This window comes from Polypterus senegalus, chromosome 10, assembly GCF_016835505.1.
Source record: "Polypterus senegalus isolate Bchr_013 chromosome 10, ASM1683550v1, whole genome shotgun sequence".
NCBI classification, from domain to species: Eukaryota; Metazoa; Chordata; class Cladistia; order Polypteriformes; family Polypteridae; genus Polypterus; species Polypterus senegalus.
Window position 1 is genome coordinate 181162376 of NC_053163.1, and position 19932 is coordinate 181182307.

General features: G+C 37.6%; 1 protein-coding gene across 3 annotated transcripts in view; it reads left to right on the top strand.

Annotated features, from left to right (window-relative positions):
* The window catches only part of ift52 (intraflagellar transport 52 homolog (Chlamydomonas)), a 47443-nt gene that overhangs the window by 24613 nt on the left and 2898 nt on the right, over positions 1-19932 (top strand). For 2 of the 3 annotated variants that reach the window (XM_039767907.1, XM_039767908.1), the window contains 10 exons: positions 4703-4832; positions 6633-6708; positions 6805-6876; positions 7258-7384; positions 11499-11582; positions 12109-12177; positions 13004-13158; positions 17297-17384; positions 18872-18980; positions 19187-19332. In XM_039767907.1, coding sequence (XP_039623841.1) covers positions 4703-4832; positions 6633-6708; positions 6805-6876; positions 7258-7384; positions 11499-11582; positions 12109-12177; positions 13004-13158; positions 17297-17384; positions 18872-18980; positions 19187-19332 — 1056 coding nt within the window. Of the gene's footprint in view, positions 1-4702; positions 4833-6632; positions 6709-6804; positions 6877-7257; positions 7385-11498; positions 11583-12108; positions 12178-13003; positions 13159-17296; positions 17385-17493; positions 17678-18871; positions 18981-19186; positions 19333-19932 lie in introns of those variants that run through there. The other variant, XM_039767909.1, reaches the window with a different exon arrangement.

Sequence of the window (19932 nt, forward strand, 5' to 3'; positions counted from 1 at the left end):
TCACTTATTAAATGGGTAACTTCCAAACCTTTTGGCAAAATGTTTTACAGTCAAATAAGACAAACGTAGAATATTTTTGACATGAGTTCAGTTATGTGTGATGTAAAGATATTCCACTATAAGAACATCATACCAGCAGTCAGTTATGATGGAGGATGGTGTGATGGTGTGGGTGCTTTGCTGACTGCAGACCTCTGTGACTTGCCATAATTGAAGGAACCATGAATTCTTGCCTACATCAGAAAATTCTTAATAAGAATGTTTGTTCTTCTGTGTATGAGCTAAAACTAAATTGTAATTGTGCCATGCAGCAAGACAATATTAAGAAGCAAAATTAAAATTGAGTACTGGTATAGTCAAAGTCCAGTCCTAACCCCATTAGAGATATTGTGGAAGGACCTGACATAAGCACTTCATGTTCAAATATCTACCGGTGTTTATAATTTAAAGCATTCTTACAATGGAAAGCAAGTTGTATCTCCTTCACAGTAATGTAAAAGATTGATACTGAATCAGAGGAACCATTTTGTTGCAGTTATTGGTGCTAAAGGTGACACAACTAATTTGTAAGTGTGAGGAAGTAGTTACTTTTTCATATTGTGTCAGTTGGTGTTGGATAACATTGTTCCCTCAATAAGTTAAAGGTTCAAGGTTGGAAGACATTATGTGTCACAAATTTGAAATAATAGAGGAAATTTGGACGGGGCAAATACAGGGTGTGGCAGAAATAACTCCCACATTTCAAAGGGAGAGTGAAAAAAAATGCTACGAGGTATCACCAAAAATGTTTTATTTCCCAAATATAGATATAAAAAAGTTTTTTTACTTTAAGTTTTAAAAATTATATCATCCAAATGATGGCCTTGACGGCTGATACACAGCAAGTCGGGCGAAATTCCTTCAATTTCTTCTTGAATAGCTCCTTTAGTTGGTCCAAGGACCGAGGACAATGTTTGAAAACCTCCTGTTGTCCTTACTCTTTGAACCCACAGCAAAATCGTTTTCGTGTCTGGACCACTTTCATCAGCATGTAAACCGAACCGCATGCGAAACACCCTCTGCGTCGCAGCTACAGATTCGCCATTTTTGAAAAAAGCCTCCACTACAAAGCCTCGATGCTCACCCGACCACGGCATGGTGACGACTGAAAACTTTATTATGTACCGTACCTAACGGAACGGGCCGCACCCCTCTACCTGCTTTGGGGACCCCACAGTGATTTTTGGAAATGTGGGAGTTATTTCTGCTGCACCCTGTACTTTTTCATAGCATTGTATATACTCTGATTTAAAAAATTTAAATTAAAATAATATAATGTGAAGTTTGAAATTTTCTGATAATTGTTTGTTTTTTGGATATGTGAAAGAAAATGCTTAATTTTTACAAAGTGAATTTGAAAACTTTGATCCGCTCCACAACTTTAAGGGCGGAATGGTGGATCTGATGCTAAGGATCTGCGCTGGTATCCCGAAGGTTGCCGGTTCAAATCCCCGTCACTGTCAAAAGAGATCCAACTCTGCTGGGCCCTTGAGCAAGGCCCTTAACCTTCAATTGCTCCAGGGGTGCTGTACAATGGCTGACCCTGCGCTCTGACCCCAAGGGGTATGCGAAAACTAACAAATTCCTAATACAAGAAATTGTATAAGGCGAAATAAAGAACAAAATAAAAACTTCACTTGTAACTTTCTTCTTTTATTTTATAACAAAATGAATTCTTTCACTTACATTTAACAATTGTAAACTAACAGATGTCAAAATGTTTCAATAAGAAAAGCAACTTAAAGTAAAAATTTAATCTAAGGTGTCAGCTTAAACACTTCAGTCCTGTATCAGGAAACTTCAACATCTGCACATTTTTAGTTCTTCGGTGGCTAATTTTATATCATAAGACATTTATAGTAGTTAAGCCACTCTTGCTGGATGTAGTAAATACATACTGAAATGGATGATTGGATGCTTTGGAAGAAAGAGTAATATTTGTAAAAATGAAGTACCAGGATGGAGTAGTGGGAATGGGAGGTCACACTACTAAATTGAGTTTAGTAGGCTGCCTTACAGGCAACAGCATAGAATGGGGTGACTGGTTGTGTATTACAGGAGACGGAATGAGAGACAAACAACTCATAGTGGGAAGAAAGGAGAGACTTCAGTTGGAGGTAATAGAAATAAGAGATATGAAACCAGTATTTAAGGAGGGAGAAGGCTGCATAAACTGATAGTAAGGGTCATGTGTAAAGATTAGAGTCTCAGAGTGGCATTTTGGAGAGCTACCAAGGTGTCTTTCAACCTGATGCCATGTCCCTAGAGAATAGGAAGAGAGAGGAACAAAGCTAAGGAGAAAAGACTTTCGAACACCAGAAGGGAAGAACATAAAGTGAGTTGGGAAAGGTTGGCCATGATAGTGGGTTAGGAGGAGGATCAATTCAATTCCAGATCAGAACATGGGACCAGTGTTCTAATTCTAAATCTGGTAAAGTCAGTCAAAATATCAAGAGCTCGTTTAGGTTTTCTACAGTTTTAATATGTGGTGACTTCATCCATGTGACTTTGGAGGTAAGACTGACATACTTCCATACTTACTTCTATTGACTTAAGCAAATTTCCACTCAAGGAAATAACAAGCTGGACCTGCTCTCTTCAATTATTAAAGATGGCTTTAAGTGTACACTTCTGGCACCTTTTGGCAGATCTGACCACAACCTGAGTCATCTTATTCCTAGCAAAAAACCTTTTATTAGACAGCAACCTGTTACCACCAGGATAGTCAGGAAGTGGAGTGTGGAGGCTGAAATACTGTAGCTTTGAATGACTGCTTTCAAATGACAGACAAGGAAATGATGTGCAGGTCACATGGGGATGATATTGAGAGACTCGGTTACTGCATCACGGACTGTAATAACTTTTATGTCAAAATTGTAGTACATTCAAAGACTATGTTTTGCTTTCCAAACAACAAGCCCTGGATTACTAAGGAGCAAAAAAGTTTCCTGAGAAAAATAGAGCATTCAAATCCAGTGACAGAGAGGCTCTGAAGGAGGCATAGCAAGAGCCAAAGAAAAAACTAAATGAAGGAATAGAATCTTACAAAGCTAAAGTGGAAAACAAACTCACTCAGAAAAATATGAAAGATGTCCGGATTAGACAAGGTGTAATTACTGGACTCGAGCATCCAGGGCTAAGGTGCTAGAAGTTAATGCCCTAAACCAGTTTCTTTATAGATTTTCCCACTCCTACCATCTTCTTCCAATAACCAAACTATGCAGGTTGATGAACATATGGTGTCCTTAATAATGGAGTATCTGTCTAACAGACCACAGTTTGTGAGGTTCAGGGGCTCTGTCTCTGATACGGACATTGACAACACTGGCAAACCACAACGAACAGTCCTGTCTTCGTTTCTCTTTATTGTGTATATCCCCGACTATAAATTTAACTCCAGGTCTTGTCAGTTGCAGAAACTTTGAGATTATTCTGCACTTCAGGGGTGCATCGATAAAGAGAATGAGAGAAAAGATAGGAGTCAACTGGAGAATTAGTGCGGAAAGAATTGTGTGCAACTAATCATCAGCAAAACCAAGGACCTGTTTATTCACATTTACTACACCAAAGCACCTCTACGCCCAGTCACTATTCAAGGAGTGGATGTAAAGGTGGTGCATTCTGGGGTCCGCATCTTTAATGGGCTGGACTCCTAACAGTGGAACTATATACAGTAAAAAAGGGAAAAGCAGGCTGTTTTTCGTTGTAGACTCCGTTCCTTTAATGTGGGTAATCACATCCTTCACACTCGTATTCTATAACTTTGTAATGGTCAGTGGAATTTTGTGTGCTGTGGTGTTCTGGGTCAGTAACCTCACTTCAGGATAGGACCACAAATCAACAAACTAATCAAAAGGGCAGGCTCAGTTATGGCACACACTGTGGACCCCCTGGAGGTCATAGTAAAGGAATGAATTAAAACAAAATTGAGTGTCGTCATGAACAATGTGACACATCCTCTCTCTGACACACTAATACTGAAGACTTTCAGCCAACAAATTATTCAGCAAAAGTGCGTCAAGAAACACTATGGGGGCCCTTTATACCAACAGTAATACACCAGTATAATGCCTCACAGTCACTGGGACTCCCAAGTCTGAAGTTTTCTCTCTTTCTAACTTTTTTTCTGTTTGTTTAGACCATGGTGTGCATATTTTATTTATTTATGAGCTTCTGTAAAAACTCAGATTTCCTCCATAGGGTAAATAAATGATCTATCTATCTATCTATCTATCTATCTATCTATCTATCTATCTATCTATCTATCTATCTATCTATCTATCTATCTATCTATCCTGCCTACTATACTAAAATTAATATCTATCTATCTATCTACCTATCTATCTATCTATCTATCTATCTATCTATCTATCTATCTATCTATCTATCTATCCTGCCTACTATACTAAAACTAATATTTATCTATCGTATCTATCTATCTATCCTGCCTACTATACTAAAACTAATATCTATCTATCTAATACAAAGTATAACACAAATAAGATTTTCTGTCTGGGTTGTAATTGTAGTCTCATACCTGACCTTGGCAATAATAAAAATGTCAATTAAATGTTAATTTGTTTAATATAAAAAGTGTAAGTTTGCCATCAGTGTTTTTATTTGCTTCTAAATATTCTATTGTGTTGGGGTCTTTTCTATGCAGTTTGGAGTATTAAAAAGGTACTTGGACAATGGTGGTGGCATCATGGTATTACTGGGTGAAGGTGGTGAGCTGAAATATGATACCAATATCAACTTCTTGCTAGAAGAGTTTGGAATTATGGTCAACAATGGTGAGCCTATTTTATTTTATGCATTTATCATACACAACTGCTAGTTAAAAAATGTTCAATACTCCATTGATGAGTTATGTAGTAGGTTTCAAGTCAATGCTACACACTGAAAATATACAATATACCATAGGTATGCTGTATGCTTCAAATTTACTAATTAACCTGCATGTTTCAGGACTACTTAATGTGCACAAATATGAATATCAATATTAAAATGTATGATTTTGGGACTTTAACATTGATAAAGTTGCAAAATGTATACAGTGCCTTCAGAAAATATTCCGTGCCGTTCATTTTTTTCACAATTATATTGAAGCCTGTGCTTAAAATTATCTGCTTCGATTTTTCTCCCCTCATCAAGTAATGTTCAATACCCCAAAATGACAAAGAAAAAATAGAATTTTAGACATTTTTGCAAATGCATTACAAATGTGTTATAAATAAAAAAAACTGAATTATCACATTGAAGCACATACTGTATTGTTAAAGCCCCTTTGGCAGCGATTATAGCCAAGCTTCACACACCTGGATTTGGGGATTTCCTGCAGTTCTTCACTGCAGGTCCTCTCAAGCTCTCTCAGGTTGGATGGAGATCGTCAATGGGCAGCTATTTTCAGTTCTCTTGAGATGCTCAATTGGGTTCAAGTCCAAGTTCTGGTTGGACAGCTCAAGGACATTTAGAGAGTTGTCCCTAGGCCTCTACTGTGTTGTCTTTGCTTTGTTTTTAGGCTCATTGTCCTGTTGGAAGTGAACCTTCGGCCCAGTCTAACGTTAAGGATTATCTCTATACTGCTCGGTTTAGCTTTCCCTCAACCTTGACTAGCCATCAAGTCCCTGCCGCTGTAAAAGCAATCCTATAGCATGATTCTGTCAACACCATACTTTACTACTGGAATGGTATTGCACAGGTGATCTGAAGACATGACACCTAGAATTGATGCTAAACTCTAAGAAGCGTCATGGTTGTTCCATACTGCTTCCATTTAAGAATTATGGAGGCCACTTTGCTCTTGGCAATGTGCAATGCTATAGAAGTCTTTTTGTAGCCTTCTCCTGACCTGTGCCCAGACACATTCCACATTTTAAGCTTTGCAGGTACTTACTTCAACCTCATGGCTTGGTTTTTGCTCTGATACACATTGTCAGCTGTTGGACCTTCTATAGACAGGTTATTATTATATAATAATTTGCCTTTCCTACTCATGTCCAATCAATTCAGTTGACCACAGGTGGAGTTTAAACAAAGTGTAGAAGCAATGATAATCAATAGATTGTGATGCTTCTGTGTTAAACTCCAAGTGTCACAGCAAAAGGTCAAAATGCTTGTGTTAAAGTGATATTTCAGTTTTTATTTTTAACAAATTTGGAACATTTTATAAAATCTTGTTTCTGCTTCTTCTTTCCACAGGTATTGAGTGTTGCTTTAGGAGGAAAAAAAAATAATTTTAATGATTTTAGCGCAAGGCTGCAACAACAAAATAGGATAAGAAGTGAAGGGTCTGAATGCTTTCTGAATGCACTGTATAAAAACATCTTGGTGTTTAACCTGCCCGTGCTGTACCTGGTCATGATATTATTATGCTTTTCTACAATTTCTACACAGTGATCTATGTCAAGAAATAAAACTGCATGGTGAATATGTTTAGAATGTGGTGTTATCCAAAACATTCATGTGCAGAGTAACATCTTGTATTACAAATCAAGCCCTATGCTGTGACTAATTCATAATTTAACTTGTTCAGCAATTATCAAACATATAAACCTTATGTATCTCCTACTGCTTCTAATTTTATTTTTTAGATGCGGTTATAAGGAATGTTTATTACAAATATTTTCACCCTAAAGAAGCTCTTGTTTCTAATGGTGTTTTGAACAGGTAAAGTTCCTATTCAAGAGACACAAACTTTTATTTTTAAAAACTTGATGATTTTAAGGATAACCATATTATAGTAAGTGTATTCTTATTTTCTAGGGAAATAAGTAGGGCAGCAGGCAAAGCTGTAACAGGAATCATTGATGATGACAACACTAGAAATGACTCTCAGTAAGTGCAACATATCAGATTGTTAGAAATACAGTATATAGTCCTCACATTTTAGTATAATAACTTCCAGTAGTTTATACCTTAATGTTATACACATAAAGTACAATTTGTTTGAAATATCAGATTTTATTTTTGGAAATGCAGTTTATCTGATCAATGATGACAACACATGTAAAATGTATTTATATTTGAATACATTTGATGTTTTTATCTAAATGTGGCATTTTATCAGTTTATTTTTATTACTAGCTTCCTGATTGTTTCTGTACTAACTGTACTGAGCACAGTACGTCTTGCTTGCGTCAGACCTACTCCTTCTTCACTGTTTTATGTGCTAAATATTTTTAACGATAAACCATGTGTATCTAAACTTGTTTACAGAGCACTGACATTCGTTTATCCATATGGAGCGACTCTCAATGTGATGAAGCCAGCTGTGGCTGTGCTCTCAACGGGGTCTGTCTGCTTTCCACTCAACAGACCTGTTCTGGCCTTTTATGAGGCAAAGGTAAATTTGATTTTAGTTTGTTGTTTCATTTTCGCATTGAGGTATGTAATTGAGCATTAGCACCTACAGCATACTATTCAATATATTTTGATATTATTGAGGTTCTCCTTGCATGTGAGTTTTTTCCTGTTTTATGTGAAACACCAAAAAAATGAAATTTGCATCCATAGAGCAGCGGTTCCCAAACTGTGGTACGCGGAGCCTTTTCAGGTGGTACGCATCGCGGTCCCTGAAATTTAATTTATCTGTGCAAAACTCTTTATGACAAGCCTGTTGTGAGCAAAAACCAATGAAACTGTTTAAATACAATAATCCGTGGATTCCCAAATTTAGTGTGGTGTGAAATTTTGTCATCTGAATAAATAAAACCTATTATTCAAATCAGTATTTAGTTCATTTAACAGTACCATAATTCCGTTTCGCGGAAGTCAACTTCTACTTCTTCACTGTTTGAGCTTTTGGTCACTAGATGAAAGCACAACGCCGACACTATTTAGTCTTCGGTAACTCTGCCTCACAGAAACCGCTCGCGTTTGTTGTTATACGTGCACTGCCGCTGTATCGCATTGTAGTCACTAGATCTAAGCACAAAGCCGATACCATTTCGTCTTCGATAACCGTGTCACATACAGGCCGAAGGCAGGATTTAGTTTCGGGGCGAAATTTATCAATTTATGAACATGCACAATTTTTTTCATTAATTTTATGCATAATTTCTTCCAATTCTTTAACTTTTATTCAGATTTCGGGGCGGTTTTGACCCAAACTCCCAAACCCCCTACAGCTCTCCCTCCTTTTCAACAAGGTGCTGTTGGTACGCAATGCAACTCACTTAACCTCAGGTGGTACTTGACATCCAAAAGTTTGGAGCCCCTGCCATAGAGGACCATTACTAAATTAAATAAATAATCTGGTTAGCATTCTTTAAAGCATGACTAAGATTCTGGCAAACTTTTATAACCTGGAAAGGGAGAATATTTCAGAAAACAACAAAATAAATAATATCACATCTTGTTTACAGTAAAATACAATATAGTTTTAGTTCTTTGTCAGTCCTTTTAAACAGCAAAAAGCAGTATAAAGTGTGTATGATTTTCTTTTGAAACTCTGCAACATAAATATAATACATCTTGCTAATCTTTAGCTATTTTAGGTGAGACTTGTATAAAATGTTTGCCGTCTTCTTATTTCTGTTGTTAATACTTCAACGGGAAATTGTAAAATACTTTGAAAACTATAGTATCTCAATGAACTTAAATAAGTCATATTGTAGTCTGTAATTTTAAAGGTTAAACGTGTTAAATGTTTATGTTATTCACTGAGTACTGAAACTCTAGTTTGTCAATAGAATTAATAAAATCTTTATGGTAAACAACATGTTTATTTATTCTTTTCATTGATACTAGGGGGCCCTGCTCACTTCGTGTCTCTGCCGTTCGCATACCAAACACATACCTTTCACCAAACAACAAATCCTTTTAATTCTCGTGGAAAGGCCTCTTCATTGGGAAGAAACGCTACTTTTCCCTGATTGCAACACGAATTAGACAATCTAAAAGTCTCCAACTTAAAGTTTAAAGCCGAATAATATATTCAATCTCTTTTCGCTGTTACGTTATTTCACCGAGTAATAATTTCCATTTGTTTGCGCTAATGCGATCTTTACTATCATTTTTTTGAGACTTTTGAATTTTAGTACTTTGATTATCTCTAACCTGCTCTGCTTGTGTATCATGCCAACGTTTTTGAATTCTTTACGACGTTTGACTTGTCATCTACTCTTTGTCTTTTATTTCCGGCCCTGGGCGTGGCTAAATCTCTTGGCACAAAGTCTCGTCTTGTGGGACATGAAAGTATCTCTCTGAAAAAGTCACGTCTCGTCCCAGGATTTTTTTTTTATTATGTTAGAGAGATGTGCTTAGTACCTCTTACTTATTTTTACAACAAAGGAGTTTAAATGAAGCATTTCAATGACCACAAAGAAAACAACTTACAGAGTGACATGGGGTCACCAAATACTAAAGAGGCACAGCCAAAGTCACCTTCAAAGATGGGAACTAGTCTTAAGAATCCAGATGATACTTTCACAGTGGATGATGCGGGCCTGTTTAACGTTGGTGGTAGTTAAAAAGTGGAGGAGGCGAGCAAGACATCTTGAAATGACAAGAGTCTGAAAGCAGGCTTTATAAGAATGTGAATGTGAGAGGAAAACAACAACTTGTTCAGTAGCACATTTTTCATACACAGAATTTAGCTCAACGTGCTTTACAAAATGTCAAACAAATAGTTAGAAGAAAAGAAAAACAATTTAAACGGGGAAAGAATAATAACAAATAAGTAATCAAGAATAAATCTATATGGGCTTACATAATAGATATATCATTTGTAGAAAAGCAGAGCCCTTATATATAACATTGTATTGTAAGCCTCTAAAGATGAGTACGATGATAAAGTGAAATGGCTGGGCAGACAGTAAAAACAACGAAACAAAACCTGCAGAGATGGCACATGACTTATATTATTTACTTTGTTGTAGTAGTAATAGTAGTAATAATTGCTGTTGTAGCAGTATAGGTAGGTATGCATATAGCGCATTGCAGAATTCATACTTGTATGTCTTATCTTCCGTATGCAATAATTTGCCACTGTCCAGTACCGTGCTAAACAAAAACATATTAAATACATACTGTAGCTCCATGTTATTTAATAGAAAACTACTAGGTTTACCTGATTTACTCCCAGCTTTTCAGTATCTTATGACGTGTTTTGTCAAAATACAAAAACTTCAACACTTCTCAGTCTGTATTTGCTTATATTTTTCTTATAGAAGTTGAATACAGTAGAAGACTCTCTACTTGTGAACAGGCCATTCAGCCCAACAAAGCTCGCCAGTCCCATCCACTTATTTCTTCCAAAAAAACATCGAGTTTTGAAAGTCCCTAAAGTCTTACTGTCTACCACACTACTTGGCCGCTTATTCCAAGTGTTTATCGTTGTTTGTGTAAAGAAAAACTTCCTAATGTTTGTGCGAAATTTACCCTTAATAAGTTTCCAACTGTGTCCCCGTGTTCTTGATGAACTCATTTTAAAATAACAGTCGCGATCCACTGGACTAATTCCCTTTTTAATTTTAAACCGCTCAATCATGTCTCCTCTTAATCTTCTTTTTCTTAAACTGTAAAGGCTCAGCTCTTTTAATATTTCCTCCTAACTCATCCCCTGTAGCCCTGAATCAGCCTCGTCGTTCTTCTCTGGACCTTTTCTAGCGCTGTTATGTCCTTTTTGTAGCCTGGAGACCAAAACTGCACACAGTACTCCAGATGAGGCCTCACCAGTGTGTTATAAAGGTTGAGCAGAGCCTCCTGTGACTTGTACTCCACACATCAAGGCGCTATATAACCTGACATTCTGTTAGCCATCTTAATGGCTTCTGAACACTGTCTGGAAGTCGATAGCTTAGAGTCCACTATGACTCCTAAATCCTGTACTCTTGATTTTTCCGACCGCCCATTGTGTATTCAAACCTAATATTTTTACTTCCTATGTGTAATACTTTACATTTACTGACATTAAATTTTATTTGCCACAAATCTGCCCAAGCCTGTCTGCTATCCAAGTCCTTCTGTAATGATTTAACGGATTCCAAATTATCTGCTAATCCACCTATCTTGGTATCATCTGCAAACTTAACCAGCTTGTTATTACATTCTTGCAATGTTTTGAAATCCATTATAATATATTAAGGCATATTTGTATTTAGCATGATAAGTATAAGACATAACAATTTAGAATATAGACTACAAAGCTTCACGTTGGAAAGTGCTGTAGTACCTTACATTCTGTTTTGTTGAAGAGATCATACACAGGCGCACACATACAAAATAAATAAAATTTAATCCCAATTCCATAATTACATATTGGTTATTATGATTCCAAGGTACAGAAAAATTCCAGGCACATGCAAGCTGCAGACTGAGTTAGTGAAGCGTAGCTTTGTGTTTCAAAGTCAGCGATTTTAAGTATCAAACCATAATGTCTAAGAAACAAATACAGATACATATTGCATTGTTTAATATATATATATATTTTTTTTTTGCTTCCTTGGGTACAAAAGCAAGGAGGAAAGCTAGCAGTTCTGGGATCCTGTTACATGTTCAGTGACCAGTACCTGGATAAAGAGGAAAACAGTAAAATAATGGTAAAAAGAACTTACTTGGCAGTATAAACCTGAGTGTGGGGAATGGTAGTTAAAAGAATCTGGAATTACTGATTTTAGATTTATTTGGTAATTTTAATAGATTAAACATTATTTGACAGCTGCAGACAGTGACAAATGATAGTAGGGTAACAGATAAATAATTACAGCAGTTTATTAGCAAGTGAATCCAAAACAACATTAGGAAAAAATTCAGAATGTGAACATTGAGCAAGTTTCAATTATTAGTCCAAATATAACATAACTGCTTTTAATAGATTAATCATAATTTGTTAAAATTGGCAGCAAAAATGACTACCATGTTTATAAATGAACTTAATACATTTGTGTAACTGAGGCAGTCAGATTTTATAGACTGGCTACATTCAACTTCTGGTGGTTTTTCTTATGCTTTCCACTTTACCAGACATTTCATAGTCCATAGTGGGTATGAATTGTTTTATCGCTATATAAATGCAAAGAATTATTATTATTATACTTGAATAATTTTTTTTTTTTTTCTACATAGGATGTTGTTTTCCAGTGGCTGACTTCAAATGAGATTCATCTCAACCAAATTGATGGTGAAAATCCTGAGGCAAGATATCATTATCATAACTAGATTTATGACTGTAGATGTCACTTGTATAATAGACATCTTAAACCCTTTCAGAAATCTTTACTTTTTAAGATATGAATGTTTATTAAAGTTTATACTGAATTTGTCACATACCACATGAATGTGTCCCGTTATTTTAAAGATTTGTGGTGGAATATGTTAAAAAAAAACAAAACCTTTTAACGGGTCATGACTTCATTTCACATTATTTCTCTGAATTAACATTGTGATAAAGTTTTGGGAGGATATTTATTTTATTTTATCTTAGTATATACAGTATAATCTTTCTTTAAAAAGACAGCACCCAGGTGTACAATTTGGAATACAAATGCATCACAGATTTAAACAATTCTTTGGCAGCCTAAAGCGCAGGGGGCTTGACGTTACCTAAACTTCCATTTCTGTGGCTGAGATTATAAAAGGAATCGGACAAAAATGAAGGTTTGTGCAGTTGATTATCTACGGAGAGAAAATCCTGAAGTAAATCTTCTCTCTGTACTATTTACCATTACTACCAAAAAAATCAAACTAAATTGTTGTTTAAACATATTGAAAAAAGTACTAAAGTAAACACAATGTAGTGAAAATTAACATACGTTCTCTGAAGCATATTTTAGTGTTATAATTGTGACTTTTTTATATTGTTGATTGACAATTAAATTTAATTAAAGGGATGCAGTCATGTTTTTCTGTCCTTAATAGTGAAAAGTACACTTTCATAAAACGTATGCAGTGTACTGTTAGTTTTGCATGAACAATGCGCTGCATTTTGTGACTAAATATTTACTTTTTATTTTTTCCTTAGATCTCCGATTATAAAATGCTTCCCAACGTAGGACAACTATCAGAGCATCTACGCGTCTGCTTACAAGAGGGAGATGAGAATCCAAGAGATTTTACGTCTTTATTTGATATGACTCTCTTCAATCTAAGTACTACTGGACTGCCGCAGGTGATCAAGTAAGTATTTTGAATCCAGAGTAATACCATTGTTTTATCAAAGAAAACCATATTTTCTTAGAACATTCTCAAACATTTGTTGTACACATAAAATAGTTTTTCCCCTTGATGGTGGAATAAGGCTAAAATCTCATTGCTCCTTTTATATATTGTTTACCCTAGATGTGTGGAAAGTACAATAATCAGACAGTTTAAAACTCAACCTGTGTAGAGAATATCTTGCATGTAGACATACTTGCTACAAAATACATTTAATACATTAAATGAGGAACTGAAGCTTACAGCGACAAGTGAACATGTGTGATAGCACCGCAGCAGTGGGCTATAATCTTTGACATACTACTAATTTCATGGGCGGAAAGGCTTTAAATTATGAAAAAGAACTAAATTGTTGTTTAAGCACGATTGAAAAAAGTACTAAAGTAAGCACAACGTATATGGAAATTACACAAGTACTCTGAAGCAAGATTTTAGTGTTATAATTTTGACTTGTTTTATATTGTTGATTGACAATTATGTTTAATTAAAGGGATACAGTCATGTTTTTCTATCTTAAATAGTGAAAAGTACTCTTTCGTGTGGAGGCTTTCCACATTGTGTTCTTCCACCAGCTCAATGCCAGCCCAGTGACATCCTCGGTCCGCTCTTCTCCAGAAATGTATACGAGAGTGGCTGCATCATTTCTCGCTGTCATTTTTATTCAAAACTTGCACATAAGAGTATGTTTTTCAATTAAAAGATAAAAATGTGACTGTTCCCCTTTGATTAAAAAAAAACTGAAACCACATGTGGTAACTGGGCTGCATTAAAATTAGAATTCTGATAATTAGGGTGGCACGGTGGCTCAGTGGGTAGCGCTGCTGCCTCGTAGTAACGAGACCTGGGCTTGCTTCCCTGGTCCTCCCTGCGTGGAGTTTGCATGTTCTCCCTGTGTCTGCGTGGGTTTCCTCCCACAGTCCAAAGACATGCAGGTTAGGTGCATTGGTCATCCTAAATTGTCCCTAGTGTGTGGGTGTGTATGTGTGCGCCCTGCGGTGGGCTGGCACCCTGCCCGGGGTTTGTTTCCTGCCTTGCGCCCTGTGTTGGCTGGGATTGGCTTCAGCAGACCCCTGTGACCCTGTAGTTAGGATATAGCGGGTTGGATGATGGATGGATGGATGGATGGATTAATCACACAATAAGTGAACACACAGGCCAGTAAATGCACCTTTGGCAGCCATGACAGCTGTGAGTCTGTGTGCACAGGCCTCTCTCTCAGCTTTGCACATCTGGACTCTGACATTTTTAGCCATTTGTCTTTGCACAGCTGCTCAACCTCTGTCATGTTGTATACTGATGGTGAGCTGAACACAGAACTGTTCAAGTCCAGCCACAAATTCTCAGTTGGACTGACATGTGCACTCTCATCCTGGACATTCACATTGTTGTTTTTAAACTATTCCAGTATTACTTTGCCTTTTGGTTGGTGTTGTCATGCCAGAAAACAAATCTTCTACCATGATGCAGGTTTCTTGCATATGGAAATAAAATATGGTCTTTGATAATTATAGCGTTATTAATTTGACAATGGAATAATGGATGGATTCTGATACTACATTGGTGACGATTTATGGGTGAAATCAGTGGCACTACAGACACAAAATGTTCTAGCAAACCACTCAGGCTGAAGATCTTTTAAAGAAGCTAAGCAAAGTAGTTCTCTGCATTCATGGTAACACACAAAACATGATGGCTGCCAGTTCACTTACCCTGTTTAGTGGGACCTTGCCTGAGCATCTGTCCTGTGAGAGAGAATTTTCTGGTACTCCTGTTCCTAAGCAAAAATCTTAAAATGCTTCTCAGCAATATAAAGAGACACTTTTTGACAAATTTGTACTTAACATTAAAACTAATTCTTACAGGTATTATGCATAAATTGTCCTCTGATGAACTGGTGCCTTGTCCAGGACCGTTCACAGTGGTGAGACTTCATTCTGCCAAAACTGAATTGGATTAATTTACATGAATATTTGTTCTTATTAAACAGGGTATCTCTTTTTAATGATTAACAGCCATTAATTGATCCTAGGATGCTGACTATCGATTATAAAATACAATCAAATATGCATCCCTAATAACAATATTGGTTTATATACAAGGTCAAAAACATACCTTAAAATAAATGAGCAAAGCCTGTGATGTCTTTTAAGGAAAATAATACTTGCAGATATTAACAACATATTCATTACTAGTAATTTTTTATTATGTCAGTACTGCTGACTAACCCAGTGACATTAGACTGTGCAACATATTTCACAAAAGAGAATTCAAAGGAAAAAAAAAATTGTCATAAATACATATGCTTCATTAGAGACCCTGATGTGAAGTCCCAAAATTTCCCAGTGTGCCATTTAACAATTTTGATGCCATACTTTGTGAAATGAATAGCCTTGACACATGCAAAAATATTTGGGGCCGCCAATCATATATTGTCCCTGGGTGCAAGATGGTTTGGACACAGCACTCATGTGGACTGTTTCGAGTCTTGAACTGAACTGAATAGTTGAGGAAAGACAGCAGCTTTATAAGCCAGAAGGCGGAAGTGATGAAATCCGGCCGTCTGAACCAGAAGTGACGCCCATCTGGCCGTCGGAATTGGAAGTGACATTAGCCTGGGCACCGGAACTGGACTTGATGTTGAATCAAGCAGGTTTTCCCATATTTGGCCTGCAGAGATAACAGAGGTAGGTTTAGTGCACCCCGCCACCCCATAGCCTGGTGGGTAATTACCTCCACTTGGTCCACTCAGCTCACTCCTAGTCACACGTGTGTGACAACTTGTACCATATACTCATACAATTTTGGGTGCATTTTTCATTTTAATCTTATCAGATTTTGATTTTACCTATCACAATAATCCCTAAATCCTTCAAACAGCTCAGGGTAGCACACAATGGGACCTTTCTGCCTAAAGAACAGCGCATTAAGATATCTTGCACTAACTACACTGCTATCAATCACCTAATCTTTCTCAAACAGAAGAATCCTAACCCACCTACCATAACATAATGGAAAAATGAGGTCCTGTTTTACTTAAATTATAAAAAACTAGATAGCTGATGCCCGCCGTAGTATACCGCGGTGTAAGGATAGGAATGGAAAACGGTGCATTGCCTTCGTCAACCGTTTGTGTCAAGAAATAACCCACTGATAGGAACAGGCAGTGTGGGGAAGGGTTCGGAAGAGGACGAATAGAAATCGAGAAATGCCATGTCGGCTGCGTGTGGGCGGGACCAGTTTTGAAGCGGAGCCGCAGGCAGCGTGGGGAAGGGTTCGGAAGAGGACGAATAGGAACAGAAATGCCGTGTCGGCGGAACCGGTTTTGAAGTGGAAACAGGATGAACCAGAACAGAAATATATATATATATAACAGATATCAGATTCATTTTCTGATGAATTTTGCAAAATTTATTGAAACTTTTTAAGACTGTCATTAATGTTGTCATGAATTAAAGAAGCATGCTGGACCTCTGCTATCCCTTATGATACCTCAATGTCTATGAATAGTTGCTTAATGTTAAGTCTTCTGATTTCTTGCACTTTTAATAGGTAAGGAAGAGGATATTGGGTTTGGTTTGAATAAGATAAAGCAATGGATATTTAATTGACTTGTAATTCATTGACCATAATGTAAATTTGATAACAGTAAAAATTATTGGGAGAAAGAAAAGTGGGTTCTACTCATACCCTTACTCAGGATGGCTGTAAAGTTGACTGTGAATCTCTGGTCTGTGTGTACATGTCTTTATTGGAAATTAATTGATGATTAAAAAGTAACAAACCACACAAAAAAAAGCATGTTATGCATTCAAGGAAAAATCTTTAGGAAAAGAAAACATCCTTCCCAAATCTCATTTCAGCCATACAAACCATTTATCCATCCATTTGCCATACTTGCTTTATCCTGAGCAGGGTTGCAGGGTAGCTGGAGCCTGTCCATTATAAGGGTTTTATGTCTTGGAAGTTGTATTGAAAATGTATGTTTGCATTTTAAAATAGTTTGTATAAGTGTAAAGTTGTAAATGCAACTTCTAAACTATATTCCTGAGCTGTGATCCAATAGTTTGTCTTATAAAGAAGTATTTTCACACTTTTTCAGAGCCTTTGAGCAGCTGAATGTCAAACATGAACCACTTCAGTTGATCCAACCACAGTTTGAAACTCCTCTTCCCACCCTTCAGCCTGCTGTAAGTTGTGGCTCCTCGTAGAGACGGATTGTGCACACAGCCACTTTGCTGTTTTTTATTTCTCAGACTTGTGTGTAATCTTCTGGTCTTCTTTCTCTGTTGTTGCCAGGCTACCCTCTTCATCCCTGCAAAACTGAGGTGGATTGTGGGATTAGAATTTTTTTTTTTCCATTCATATTTTTAATATATGAACATTAGTTTTACATTTCTCGTGGAGCACAAATGCGAATATCGGCAGAGTTTCTTTGCAGCCTTTGTTGATTTTCGCAAAGTGTTTGCTGCCCTGTGGGACATCCTGAGGGTTCGCGGGATCCCCTAGAGGTTGCTGGATATCATGGCTGGCCTTTACACTGGTACTGTGAGTGCTGTGCAGAGTGGCGGCAGAACCTCTGTGTTTTTCCCAGTTGATTCTGGGGTTCATCAGTGGTGTGTTCTGCGCCTACTCTGTTCAATGTTTGTATGGACTGGGTGTTGGGCAAGTCGTGGGGTCCAGCAGCTGTGGGGCATCTGTTGGTGAAGAAAGATTCACGGATCTTGACTTTGCTGATGACGCTTTGATCTTCGCGGAGTCAATGGAGGCTCTATCGGGGCACTCGTGAGACTGAGTGAGGAGTTTGAGTGTCTGGGCTTGCGAGTGTCCTGATAAAAACCAAGATCCAGGCCTTTAATGACCTCTTGGGCACGGCCATCAGCAGTGTATCTGTCTGCGGAGAGAGTGTCGACCACGTTGAGGGGTTTACTTACCTTGGCAGTGATATTCATGTCTCTGGTGACTCTTCCTATGAAGTCCATATACGGATTGGGAGAGTATAGGGGGGTCATAAGGTCACTGAAAAGGGTTGTGTGGTGCTCCCGATATCTCAGTAAATTGACGAAGGTCCAAGTCTTTATAGTCCTGGTGCTTCCTGTCTTGCTATATGGTTGCGAGACATGGACGCTATCCAGTGACCTCAGACGAAGACTGGACTCCTTTGGTACTGTGTCTCTCCGGAAAATCTTTGGGTACCATTGGTTTGACTTTGTGTTGCTCATGGAGTCCCGAATGAGACACATGACCTGCACTGTGAGGGAGCGTCAGCTATAGCACTACGGCCATGTGGCGCGTTTTTCCGACGGTGATCAAGCTTGTAAAATCCTTATTGTTGGGGACCCAAGTGGCTGGACCAGGCCAAGGGGATGCCCACGTAACAGCTGGCTGCGGTAGATAGAGGGTCATTTCCGGTGGGTGGGACTGGACCGCATGTCTGCCTGTGGGGTTGCAAATGGGGATACCGAGTTGTTTCGTCATGTAGTGGGTGCAGCAACGCACTGTACCAGTGCATGCTCCCCGACTTGACTTGTTTCACATGTACATGAGTCTGTTATGTTGACCTTTGACATGCACTTTTCTATCTGTAAATTCTTATTAAAAATAATAAGCCTGCAATAAAAAATAATACATCCCAATTTCCCAGCTTCATCGTTTTCTTGTTCCTTACTTACGGCAGGTCTTCCCTCCAACATTTAGGGAGCTGCCACCACCAGCACTTGATTTATTTGATCTTGATGAAACGTTCTCATCAGAAAAAGTTCGCCTTGCTCAACTTTCAAACAAGTGTAAGTGTAAATCATCCATGTTGCTGGAAAGTTAATTCTGGCAATGAATACTAAAATACAGAATGAAAATGAAATATATTAATAAAATGACATTTAGTGCATACTGTATATAACCAGTCTGAAAATGTGTAGAATAATTGGACTGTTAAAACATTCTGACAATATTACGAAAAGTTATGCTTGGAAATCCATGTTTTATTTTTTAGGTACAGATGATGATTTAGAGTTTTATGTCAGAAAATGTGGAGACATTCTTGGGTTAACTGGAAAACTTCCCAAAGAGCATCGAGATGCTAAGCATATCCTGGAGCATGTTTTCTTTCAGGTTGTAGAGTTTAAGAAGCTAAATCAGGTAAGATATTTCCATAATGTTGACTTTTCCAAAAGTGTTAGAATTGTTTTAAATATACTGTATATACACTCACCTAAAGGATTATTAGGAACACCTGTTCAATTTCTCATTAATGCAATTATCTAATCAACCAATCACATGGCAGTTTCTTCAATGCATTTAGGGGTGTGGTCCTGGTCAAGACAATCTTCTGAACTCCAAACTGAATGTCAGAATGGGAAAGAAAGGTGATTTAAGCAATTTTGAGCGTGGCATGGTTGTTGGTGCCAGACGGGCCGGTCTGAGTATTTCACAATCTGCTCAGTTACTGGGATTTTCACACACAACCATTTCTAGGGTTTACAAAGAATGGTGTGAAAAGGGAAAAACATCCAGTATGCGGCAGTCCTGTGGGCGAAAATGCCTTGTTGATGCTAGAGGTCAGAGGAGAATGGGCCGACTGATTCAAGCTGATAGAAGAGCGACTTTGACTGAAATAACCACTCGTTACAACTGAGCTATGCAGCAAAGCATTTGTGAAGCCACAACACACGCAACCTTGAGGCGGATGGGCTACAACAGCAGAAGACCCCACCGGGTACCACTCATCTCCACTACAAA